The sequence below is a fragment of the Pygoscelis adeliae genome, unplaced genomic scaffold, assembly GCF_000699105.1.
Source record: "Pygoscelis adeliae isolate BGI_AS28 unplaced genomic scaffold, ASM69910v1 Scaffold171, whole genome shotgun sequence".
NCBI lineage: Eukaryota > Metazoa > Chordata > Aves > Sphenisciformes > Spheniscidae > Pygoscelis > Pygoscelis adeliae.
Genome location: NW_008824186.1, coordinates 6,322,497 through 6,335,039, shown reverse-complemented (window position 1 = coordinate 6,335,039; position 12,543 = coordinate 6,322,497). Strand labels below are relative to the sequence as shown.

General features: G+C 39.0%; 1 protein-coding gene across 1 annotated transcript in view; it reads left to right on the top strand.

The window, feature by feature from the left end:
* NELL1 (NEL-like 1 (chicken)) overlaps positions 1-12,543 on the top strand; it is a 299,349-nt gene that overhangs the window by 227,186 nt on the left and 59,620 nt on the right. The window contains exon 15 of the mRNA XM_009334530.1: positions 1,193-1,288. Coding sequence (XP_009332805.1) covers positions 1,193-1,288 — 96 coding nt within the window. The remainder of the gene's footprint in view (positions 1-1,192; positions 1,289-12,543) is intronic.

Below are 12,543 nucleotides of genomic sequence, written 5' to 3'. Positions count from 1 at the left end.
CAAAAGATTCTTTTTAATGCTTAGTACTTCATTCAATTTATTTTTCTTTTTAGTGCCTTGGAAAATAAATCTTAAACATTTCTTCTGTTATCTAGCACTTTAAGCCTTTTCATAGCATTTGTAACATCTCTTTGCCAACACTCCATCTGTGATTTTAGCTTGCAGGAAACACTTTGCAATTCTGTTATTAGCTTAGATGCAGAGAGCTGCTGTTTAAATATTAATTGTAACTTCCCTCGTAAGTGCAGTCAAACCCACTGAGCAACTTGTGAAGTTCAATAAATATCTAGGAGGGGGTCGGGAGTGTGGTGTGGGTAGGGCCTGCTCTTAGTCTTAGCAAAGGTCTTACTCGAATTAACAGTGCAAAATAGATCATGTCCTGATGCTTGCTGTTTCCTTTCCTCTTCTTACCTCAGTTCCCCTCCTCGTACACACACAACAAACAGAAAGAAAAAATAACGTTAAAGTGCAAGCATACTTCTTGCACGGTTAGTGGACTTCCTGCTAAACCTGCTGTAAGTGAGAGGACCACCACACAGTGCTCGCAAGAAAAGATGCGAGATCCATCATTTGTTTCAAATCCTAGTTATTGGACAAATGCACTTCTAAAGTACTTGTGTATTGCTCTGTCAAGAATCCCACCTCAGTAAGAGGCATTATCTTGTGGTTGATCCCTTCTCCTCTGTTTTCAGTCATGAGCCTCACCCTGTTTCATTTCTTGATTCCACAAAATGTACTTTACACTTAAAAATAAAAAATAGGAAAATATTATGTGGTTTACAGACGTTTCAGTAAAGTGTATTTGATAGAAGTGAGAAACAAAGTAGTTAACGCCAATCTGACCGGCCTGTTTTCTGTGGCTCACCAGAGCGTTGTAATTGTAATACTTATATGGGGTATAATTGAAAGAAGATCAGCCCCATTAAAGTTGTACGTTGTATTTTTTCCTCTCTTCTTCTTCCAGATGGTTATTAATCTTTTATTGGTGAGGTGATTTGCCTGCGGTGTAATCTGAGATTTTTCCTCATGTCATTTAAGTGCGTTACTTCTCTTTGTGTTAGCAGGTGGACTGAATTTTAATATGTTGAATTCTCTTAATTGCTTAGAATTTAGATGTTTTTCTTAGTGTCTTGAAAACGTGTCATAAATGTTAAAAAAACTTTAGTACCCACATACTCCTTTTATTTTTCAGCATTCTGTGAAGAGGGGTGCAGATATGGCGGAACTTGCGTAGCCCCTAACAAATGCGTCTGCCCTTCTGGATTCACAGGAAGTCATTGTGAGAAAGGTAAAGCTTTACTGAAACGCACCTTCTTCTTCGGAAATGAGAACTATGATATGCTGAATTAAGAAATAACTACTTTCTATTCATTCATTCTGCTTGATGTTTTCTCTTCATTGAGGATATGACTGTTCCATAGCTGCCTTTTCCTAACTGAAAGCTAGTCTTAAATTAAACATGGAAAGTTTTAGACAATCAGGGATTTGTCTGCTTTTGCTTCCAATGGACACTTGTAGTTAATTAGATTAACTTAAGATTTGATTTGTTTCTAAGTCACTGAGGCCACCAATTTGATAGAATCACAGCCTACTAAAATATATCTCACTAGTGATGATTTGATTCTGCCTTTTCCCACATTTTTTCCGTTTCAAGATTTGCTTCTGATAGCCTCATAGGCCTACCTTTCTGTTTGTTTCACAAAGATCTGGTTCCTTGTCTACATTAAACGAGAAGGAAGGGATCTTACAGAATTCCAGGGAGGACTCTTATTAGATTCTTTATACAGCAGATTTGGGATTTTATTTTGGTCTGTATTTATTGAGGCTGTATTTCACTTAACCCAATGATAGAGGTTTTTTGTGTTGCGTGTTTGTTAATAAACCTTTTGCACTTGCCTTTACTGGTGGAAATAAAGTGGATCGTTAATGCAGGTTGTATGATGCTAGTATGGATGAGGTTATAATTGATGAGATTTTTTTAAGGAAGAAAAAAAAAAGAAAGCCAAGAAATAACTGTTAAGTTAAATCACTGGAACCACTTGTTATCCAGAGATTGTTCAATAATTTGTGTGTAGCAGTGTCTGTTTAATACATGGTTGTTCTACTATAATACAAAGTAATTTAAACCCAGTTGTCAACAAATCTGCATTGAGTAGCTTCTGAAAATGGATAAAGCTTTTTATGGATGTACTCAAATCGCTGCGTACTAAAATCCCATAGTTTCTAGTTGTCAGTATTGTTTCTAATTATTTGGGAATGAACTAGCATGTTAATATTTTCATGTCATCTTGTATTAATTTGAGTACTGCATTTTTTTTTTTTTTGCCTGTAGTCTTTGGGTTGTTTGTTTTAAATAGAAATAAGCTCCCAAGCCTCCTGACATTCAGCAGTAAGTACCGGCAATACACATGGGGGAGTAATACCAGAAGTATCTGCACTAGAGCCCCACCTACCATAGCTCCCCAGCCTCTGATCCTGCTAGTTATGCTCTTCCATGTATAGTTTGCTCATTCCATTCTAAAACATCTATTATTCAGAGGGAACAGTACATTCAGAGGGATGCAGGATACCAGAAATGGTTTCTATGTGAAAATATGGCACTGCAAAACCAGCACCTGCATTGCCCAAAGGTGCCCTGCCTACCCAGGGAAGCCAGTGGCTTTAGGCCAGCTTTCAGCTCGACTGCCTGTTTCTTTCACCCATGAATCTTAGAACTATCTTTTTTTCTTATAGCTGTAGAAGGACTTTCATAACTAGAACACAGAGGCTTTAAACTGTTGAAGTGACGGTTTAAAATTGATAAATGGATGACATAATCATTGTTGACTCCTATGTTTTTCATGTCTTTTGTATTGTTTTGACCTAAAATATGAGTTAGCACGCCAGCTAAAGGAAACATGGCAGGCATGGTACTCTCATATCAAGAAATTTTAGAGGTAGATGTCAGAAGGAGCTACCTTCTGTGTATAAAATCTATACGACTTGAAGCAGAAGGAAGTTAATTTTTTTTCTTTGAAGATGTGTAGGATTTACCAGTATGCTACAAGTCAAGCTAATGATGGTAGCTTTCAGAAATCTGATGTGCAAACCGATTTGAGAATGAATAGGGCTTTGCACATGAGTTGTCGTCACATTCTAGTTGTGTCAGAGGGTTTGAAAACTTCAGCAGATAGACCTTGTCATATGCATATTTCAGTGGCTAAGTGCCTATCAGATCTATGTGAGAACAGCTTCAGCCATCTGAAGGTGCGTATCCTGGAAAAATGAAATGTTCAGAGTAGGAAGGTGATGAACCACCTTTGAAGCAGGCTTCCCTTTGCTTACCTGCTTACTCCTCGAAGATGTAGTGCTGTCAGGAAGGGGAGGCAGTTCAGTAAAGACTTCCCTCATAGTCTCACTGTAGTTTGCTGCAATGTTTTTAAAGGACATCTAAAGTATTCAGAAACTATGTTTGTTTGGGTTTTTTTTTCCCCATTGTCTGTAGTGTTAGAAATAAGCACTTAGTTATATTTAACATACGGTAGCACTCCCTCAATCATTATGACATAGACGGAAGACGGTGAAATGGTGGGACATCACTTTAAATCAAAGCTTAAATGTTCCTGGTAAAATCTTGTCTGATGGAAGCTCATGGTGAACTGATGCATATCAGAAGTAAAATGATGTGTTTTGGTAATGTATTCTATTCGCCACGGTGCATTTAAAAATGTCCTTCAAACCGACAACACAGCAATTCCTTATACATTATTTGTGAGCTGAAAGGACTCATCACCGGCTAAAAACAGTATGACCCAAATTGGCTTCAACGTCATGTAAAGGGTAAAATGAACCAGTAATTAGAAATGTTGTTGAAAAGCAGGTGCGTTTACTTCTGAATATGAATCATATGTTAGTCATCATTTCTGACTGCATGGTTGAAATGATGATATTAGGTTAATTAAAAATTCAGAGATATTTGAGAGGGATAGGATTTATGTTGGTAACTTACTCGGGTGAAATTAAAATACACATTTAAGGCTTATGTACAAATACATAATTCAACATGCTGCTAAGAAGAATTACCTCTTGCCAGTTGCTTTGCCTGGAATGAGGAATCATCATAATGGTTGTGGAGCTGCCTTGTCTTTTTGAAGGTGAACTGCAAATTGATATCCAGAGATACTGTCAAGTAATTCCTCCTTCCACCCGTTCTTTATAATGCTGTTTCTTTAATATGTGCTTGATGCTTTTACAGAATTTTTGTCATTTTCTATTTAGGATCTGATTCTATCTTCTAATCAATTTTTTGTTTGTTTGTTTGTTTTGCATTTAGCTGGCCAGGGCTGAAATCAATGATCTCTGTGATCATTACCATTTGTGATCATATTTAACACAGTTGTGATACCTGTGCGAGCGGGTTTTTATGTTTGCTGACATTGCTGTACGGTCCCAGCATGTATGTGCCTGACAGCTGAGCGGGAGATACACATCCTTAACTGCATGTAACACTGTTGGCTTGAAGCCCAGGTGCATCCTTGGCAGCGACCCCTGTTAAAGGCTTCTGAGAGACGTTTTGGTGTGCAGAAAGGAATGCAAACACAGTACTCTGAGAGAGTTTTTGCCAGCATGGACTCAAATGTCCTAATTTTCCATCCAGTGATGTTTTTTCCCTCTCCTATTTTTGCAACATTAAAAAAAAAAAACCCAACAAAAACCCATCATTCCTTGAGCTGCTTTTCTCTCTCTGTGGATGAGCCACAGGTCAGTGGAATTTTAATGCTGGTTTTGTAGACAGCGTTCTACAAAATTTGTGGAATGTTAGTCACTAGTGCCACTGAAGAAGGTGGTGAGGATGAGATAGGCAGGACAATCTATGGTATTAAAGGCAGGCGTAAACAGATGATTGAGGGCCTAGAAATTGCAGGCATTCCTTGAACACCTGCCTGCATGTGGTAGGGTCCTGTGTGCGGGCCTAAGAAATACATACCAACTTCTATATGGCTCTGGGATGGTGACCAGTGGTGGCAGAAATTTCAGCTAAGGGCGTTAGTTACAGTGTCTGTCTGTGGAAATTATAACTCGGGGCAATGAGCAGGAAACAGCAGAAGGGTTTGAAGCAGTGGATTTCCAGCTAGGGGTAAGTCAAGGAAAGTGCAGTATTTTTCCAAAAGCTGCCAGAGGGCTTTTGGCAGTGGTGGGGCATCGCCTCCAAAAGGGATTCAAAACAATTGCACCACATCTTTGCTCCCCTGGCTCCTGAAAGCTCCTGTCTGAGCTGGTACACGATGAATGGGGAATATGATTCTGGTAGATTAGAAGGATGTTGCGTAGGCTGGAGCTCAGATAGGTAAATATTTCTGTGGTAGCTACATGTGTATTTATAGTCTTTGTAAAGCACCAGCGAACCATTTTCTCACAGAATAATAGAATACTGTCAAAGAATTACCTGCTGATTGTAAACAGTCAGAAGCAAGGGTAAGACATGGTAGTGAAGCATCAGGATGTGATAATTACTGGGGTTATTTTTTTGTGTTGTTTTGGGCAGTGTGTGCAAAAGATTGTCTGATATTGGGGTGAGAGGTCATTTTTCAGTATGTACCATGGCTAAGAAATGTTCTTTGAATCCCAATAATTATATTGTGAGTGGAAAAAAGAAAATCAACACTTGCAGCATTGCATTAGTTACATATGTATTCTTCAGTGCGGTCATAGATTTCACAGGTATGCAATGAAATATTGCTATGCTTATACTTGAAGTTGGATATGTCATGTATACGTCATGAAAATGAGGAGGCCTTTAGCTGATTTGTTTCATAATAGTTGGCAGTATCTGGAGTTGTTGTCTAAGAAGTTGCATACTTCTTAGTGTACTCATCTCTTAAATTGCTTCTTCTGAAATATATTGTCTTCTGCAGTCCTTTGGGTAAACCTCCCTGCAGTCTGTATTCCTTTGGAACCTGGAGATAGGGGGGAAAAAAAAAGTGAGAATTGTATTTTCGTGTGCTATTTCTTTGATTCCTGAGCTGGATCAATCTTTAGGTGTGTAGCTATCAAAGACATTTCAGTTGAGGAACATGGTTTAAAAACATAAGCAAACAAAGACCAAAGGAAAGCAGAGAAAGAGATTTTTTCAGTGAGTACGGTAAGCTAAATGTCAAAACTCCCTACCTTTCTCTATCTGAGGTCTTTTGTAAAATATGAAGCAAGGTTTATTTTGGGAAACAAACCAGCTGTGCAGCTGTGGGTACAAGGCGTTGCATGAGATTCTTTCTAAAGCCTCTCATTTCAAGGTGAGGCAAAGCCAGTATAGTGTGAGATAAGAGGTGTGAAGTGAATGATGCTTAGCTTATTACAAAAAACAGTGGTTTTGGTTGATATGACGCTCCTGAGGGTGTGACAGATCCAGAGAAGGCAGATGCTCCGGGTGGCTGAGGTTACCCTGCTCCATTTGCTGCCAAGCTGTTTTCAGCATTTGCCTCAGTGGTGCTTATTGCAAAATGGCAAGGGGTGATATCTTAATGTGATAGAAGAAACAAAGCTGTCATTTGTAAAGATATCAGGGAATAGATCAAAGAGTACCTACTAGAAAAATCTGATTAAGACCGTCTCCGAGGATCAAGGGGACATCTGTCTGCAAATCAACAAATTTTTCTCAGTGGAAGAAAAAAGTTGTACTGTCTAACACTGCCAAGCCAAAGAAAAGTGAAATCTCCCAGACCAAGAACAACATTCATCCCCACAGCTGACCATAGCACGAGAAGGCTGGACTCGTTTTTGTAGTGCTTACACTGTCTCATGTACTGTAAAAGTTTAGTTTTAAAAGAAAGGAAAAGCACTAAGTGGACACTGGGTTTGTTTTTGGTTTTTTGCAAGGAGTATTCTTATGTTGCTGTATAGTTTTTGTTATGTTCAGGTGTCTGGATCTATATTTTTTCTTTGTTTGTAAAGAAAGGAATATTTGCTATATTAATCTTCTATGTAGCTGAGATGATATCTTGACATGCCAGCTAAAAAATAGTTCTAATAGTCTAATGTTTTATTATTTGTATGACTTGTGGTCATAAAATCTCTTTCATATTCTCCTGACTTTGTGAGGGACATAGTTGTTGGGGGCGGGGGGGGGTTAAGTCACATAAAATTGCTTGGTGGGTTGTTCCCCCCCACCCCCACCCCCTTTGGTCCCCAAAGCTTGCACTTGGAAATTGGGTATTATATTGCTGATCCTGGCTGGGAAAAGCTTGCACTTGGAAATTGGGTATTATTACATTGCTGATCCTGGCTGGGATCATGCTTGCTTTTCTATGTTCCTTCAATTTGAATTTCTCCATGCAAATTTCCCTTTATTCACCCTCACCAATGTCTGTATGCCAGCTGGACGTGTCAGGTATTACTGAAGGATAGAGTTTTATCTATATAAGAGAAAGACAAGATTTAGCCAGTTGACATTTAATTTAGATTCATGCAAAACAATGTAATCAAGAGGTAATTTCTGTTGATGAAACTTTATAGTGCACATAAGATCCAAACCCAGATTATAAAATCTTTATTCTCTTGCCTTAAACATTAAGAAAAATACCTTTAGATAGTGTCTTGGCATGCCACCTTTCTTTGTGTTTCAGTTCCTATTCTGGATGTTCTTGGATTAGTATCTTGTGAAGACCCACTTATAGAAGTTATCATAGAGCTTACGAAAATAGCTGCTATGTTTTATTATTCCTTAGTACCTTAGTAGCGAAGTGAAAATACATGTGGTATTTAAAGAAATGAATGGATGTGACTTCATGAAGTCAGTGGCTTTGCATTGTCCTTTTGTAATGGAGCAATAGATTGACTCCATTACGAAGTCTTTCTTGCTGAAAAGCAGACAATGAAAGATCTAAAAAGGCAATGACAGTAAGTGCTTTGGAAGGGAAGGAAAAGAGCGGGAAAATTTAGGAGGAGATTTCTGACTCACCTAGACCTTCAGTTGATAAAGAAGCAGTTAACAGAAGGAGAAACTCCAAACAAAATGATGCCATCTCCTTTAGATTCAGGTACCCTGCCAAAGTGTTGAATAGTAACCTGTGTTCAGTCTCTTAAAAAGCTGTTAGCAATTGTCTTGAAATCAGAGATGAGTGGTCCTGGTAGCGGTATGGGGTGACCTGAGTGTATTTATATTAAAAATTTACTTTTTGATGTGGTGAAGACTAATACACATAGCTTTCATAGAACCATCTGAAAGCCGTGTGACTCTTTAGTGCATCAGAATTTAGTGATTGATTCCATCAAGTTCTACATGAGAAACATCCTCTGCCACAGTTGGGTTGAACTTTCAAAAGAACAAGGCTGCATAAGCTCTGTGAAGTTTAAGAAAATTCAAGAGTTTTAAGAGCACCATTCAGATGAATGCTTACATGAGCTATACCAGTTGGAGTGTCTCTGCAAGACAAGTCCTTCCCCCAAGCATGTTCTGTGAGCCCCCACGTGTCCCCATTCCTATGTCACTAGCTGCATGTGGCAACCAGCGGAGCCAGCCAGCCGTTGTCTGGCTTGGAGTAACATCCAGAGCAAGGTGAAGGGGGAAGTAAAGAGATAGTCCTTCTGTTTCCCTGGGGCTGGGCTGGCTGCACACCCTGCTCCTCAGGGAGCCTCTCAGCAAACACAACACTCCTGGAGTTGCGCTTTACACTACTTGAGCACTGTCACACAGCGGCATACCTTCGTGAAGGAGAACTTGTCTTTCGGTGGTAGAGAGATGCCTGTCAAAAGGATACGGTGTGTTTCCTCAGGTTGAATGTAACTGTGCAAATAGAGGGATGCTCATATGGTTTGTTTCCATCATGTGCCTGGAAGATGCAGAGCACAGTGCGTGGGGGGAAGGCGGTATTCACAGGCAAAAAGGAGGTGCCTGTCTTTCCTAGGTGGGAGAAGAGCATGCTGTAAGGAGTATAGGCTATTCTAGCTAAACGGGTAAAAAAATGTTACGGCCTCTCTTTGCCCTCTACTTAGCACCTGGAAATCGCTGGGGGAAAGGGAGGGAGGTTTGTTCCTGTTTTCTTTGTTTGTTTTGGCTGCTGCTAAACACAGAGTGTTAGATGTTTATTCATCCATAAGTTCTAATTATGTACTACAGGAGGAACATCATGTTTAGAAAAAGACAGGTAAACTAAGCAGTAGCAGGCTCCTAAGCTTTAAATATCGAAGCCCCATATTCCCTCTGAACTTCCTACAGCCCTCGGCCTATATAGCCAAATTTTGTGCAAAAGCCTTGCTCAAACTGAGGCGTTGGAATTCGTTCCCTGCTGGAGGCCATGTTGCAGTGGCCCTTTCTTGAAGTGCTCGGTCCCTGACTTAGCGTTCATCCAGTTTACCACCAGGAACATCTCCCACACCTTCTGTGCAGTCATATCTGCTTCAGTTTCCTCTTGGATTGGAGGACCCAGGCAGTGGGATTTAAATTTGTTTCAAGTGACAGAATCACCATTGAATATATTAAAGAAGACAGAGAATTACAAAGCACTCAAAAATGTGAGCAAATATTTATATTTGAGCAAATAGATATATATTAATGAAATTTCCATTTTGCAACTAAGAAGTTTTCATATATGAAGCATTTCTTGTGATGTGAGCTGTACAGAAAAGACAGTTGCTTTAAAATACCTGCTTCATGATGAATTAAATACAAATCGTGTCTCATTTTACTATGGTTAATTAAAAAAACCCCAACAAGTCTGCTTTGAGTGCAATCCAGTAATGCTAATTTTATAACCTAGTTTGTCAGGACATTCTGCCCCGCTCTTTTGGTTCTTCTAGGCAGATGCCTACGTCAGTGAAAAACAGAATAATTCTAAGGAGAAACACCAGAATAGGTAGTGGACTAACTAAATATTAAATAAAAATTACCTCAGTCTGTCCAACTACAGGCAGTATTTAGGGGACATTACTGAGTTTAATAAGCTCTTTGCCACCTCACTTTTTCTTATTAAGAGCCTGCCCTGGACTGGAGAATCAACCATGAATATTTAAATTTGCTGATAACCTAGAAATGTAACTCGAGATGTGCAGGGCAGGCGCAGAGAGGTACTTAAATTTTTTAAGACAGAAATCCTCTTGGCTTCAGTGGGAGTTTCACCTGAGTGGAAGCCTTAGGATCTGGTGCAATTGAATTAGGTGAAATGAAAAGTACATGGCTCTAGTGAAATAAAAGAGCATTTAGAGTGGGATTTTTATGTCGAACAAGCTGTGTTAGTTGCAGTTACCAATGATAAATGTGCCACCTCTAACTCATTGATCTATGGTACAAATATAACTAGCTAATCTATGAGTAAGATCCCATTCAAATGGGGTAGAGAATTTAGTCTCTTTAGAAAATTTGTACAACCCTGAGAGTTTTACTATGAAGAGCCACGTTTCTGCTGAAGTTTAATACAGTGAATGCTAACATATTTAATGAGTGATCTCACTGAAGTTAATCAAGGTGTAGCGAGAGAAAATGTGCCTCAGTCATCAGAACCAGCATCAGAAAACAATTTCTTTTGAGAAATAATGTGACAAGTGAAAGGAATGCAGCAAAACAACATGTTGATGTTCTAGAGGTATTGCGTATTTGATTCTGACAAAAAGTCAGTTTTCTTGCATTTTTTCTTCTTTAAGATTTTTTTCCCCTGAAAAATTATGGTATGAGAAGAACACTTTAAGCTGATGGAAGTGATGCAACAGGGGAAAAAAAGTAGGTGTAACCAGCGAGCTCTTTTCCCACGTTGATAGGAATTCACCACCACAAAAGCAATAGCCACCTCCACTTGCTTTCATTGGGCTGACATTCAGAGGAAGAGATCATGTCCCCATTCATAAAATCCTTGGAAGGCAAATAAAACGGCATAAATCACTTCCTCTTACATGACTTTTGTAGATTGCAGCTTATGTACAATGAGGATAACTAATCCAATTATTTTGCTTTAGGAGTCAGAGTGAAAATGTGAGTTAAACCCTTGTTGAAGGGAGTATCATCCTTTCTTTATTAACTGAGGTAGCCTCTCTAACATCCACAATTACGTTGAATTTCAGTCCTTCTGAGTATCTGTTTTTGTAAGAGTAACACCCGTGGTTTTCAACAGTCTGCTCCAGGAAGACTGCAGAAGTGGGTTGTTGTTATGCAACACTACAGTGAAGAAATGCCTACAACAGAAGGAGGTGGCTCTTTGCAAAACCTGCTGAATTAAAATCCGCGTGTGGACTCAAGAAAACAAGTCTGTATTCTTTAGGACTGTACTCCTGTGTATGTACAGAGAAGAGAAGAAATAGGAAGTTTTGCTGATATGGAACCTTACAAACTTTCTTATCCCCTTCCAAGGCTTTTTTTGTATCAGGTGAAACATTTTTATCATCCGTAGCCTGTTTGATAGCGATGTGTCTGTTCTGCTGCAGAAAGTACCTGATGTACCTAAAGACTCCTCTTCACAGGGGACTTTTTTATGGATAATCCAGCATATCATGCCTGGTGAAATACCAAAAAACCCAATAGAGTAATACCTGTTGGGTGTGAAAAAGGCCTATGAATCCAGCTCCTAGAAAGTGTGGCATTAAAGCCTATTCCAGATTCAGAGCTCACTAACTCGCTGTGCAGATTCCTATTGCTTTTGTTAGGCTTTTGTTCGATGCCTGTAGTCGCAGAGAAAGAATATGCAAGATGTTAAAATAATACTGTGCTTAATGTAAGGTACATATGAAGCACAAAAGTAACTTGGATTGTTCTGGTTGAATGTTTTCTTTGCTAGTTCCCTTATGATTGAAGTAGCTTTAAAATAACAGTCATACTCAACCTTCAGGAACTACACGTCAAAGTTATTTTCAAACTTTTTATAAAGTTATGATAAAAATCTGTTCAGTCTTTCACACTTGCAGAAATAGAGTTCTTTCTAAATACATCAATCATTTTTTTTTGCTTTTAAAAAGAGAATCTCTGATTTAGCAACTTAGGCAGTTCAATACCTGGAGTTTTCTACTACTTAAGCTGTGTAACATCTGAATTATTTCTTTCAACCTGTAATATCTACTAAGTAGATCCGTCATTTCAGAGACAAACATAAATGGTGGAGTTTTTACGTGAAAGAATGAAATCCCCTTTCTTATTTGATTTTTTTTTTTTTTTTTTTCCCCTGAAGAGACATTCTCTGTATGCTGGCAATCTAATCTTTGGAATGGTACTCATTTATCATTTGAATGAGACATGAAATAAAAGTCCTAAACACTTCTGGTCATTAAGGATCCAGTTGAACCTGTATCCTATTTCAGCTCAGGTAATTACATTCTGCCTTCTTTAGCAATGTCAGTCAGAGAAATTACTCATTTGAAATAGCTGTCTAGCTAGCGTGGAGTGGCACCCATGCCTTAACTTCATAGATGGCTACATTTCTGTGATAGGTTGCAGATCATAGAATCATAGAATCATTAAGGTTGGAAGAGACCTCTAAGATCATCGAGTCCAACCGTCAGCCCAACACCACCATGCCCACTAAACCATGTCTCTAAGCGCCTCATCTACCCGTCTTTTAAATACCTCCAGGGATGGTGACTCAACCACTT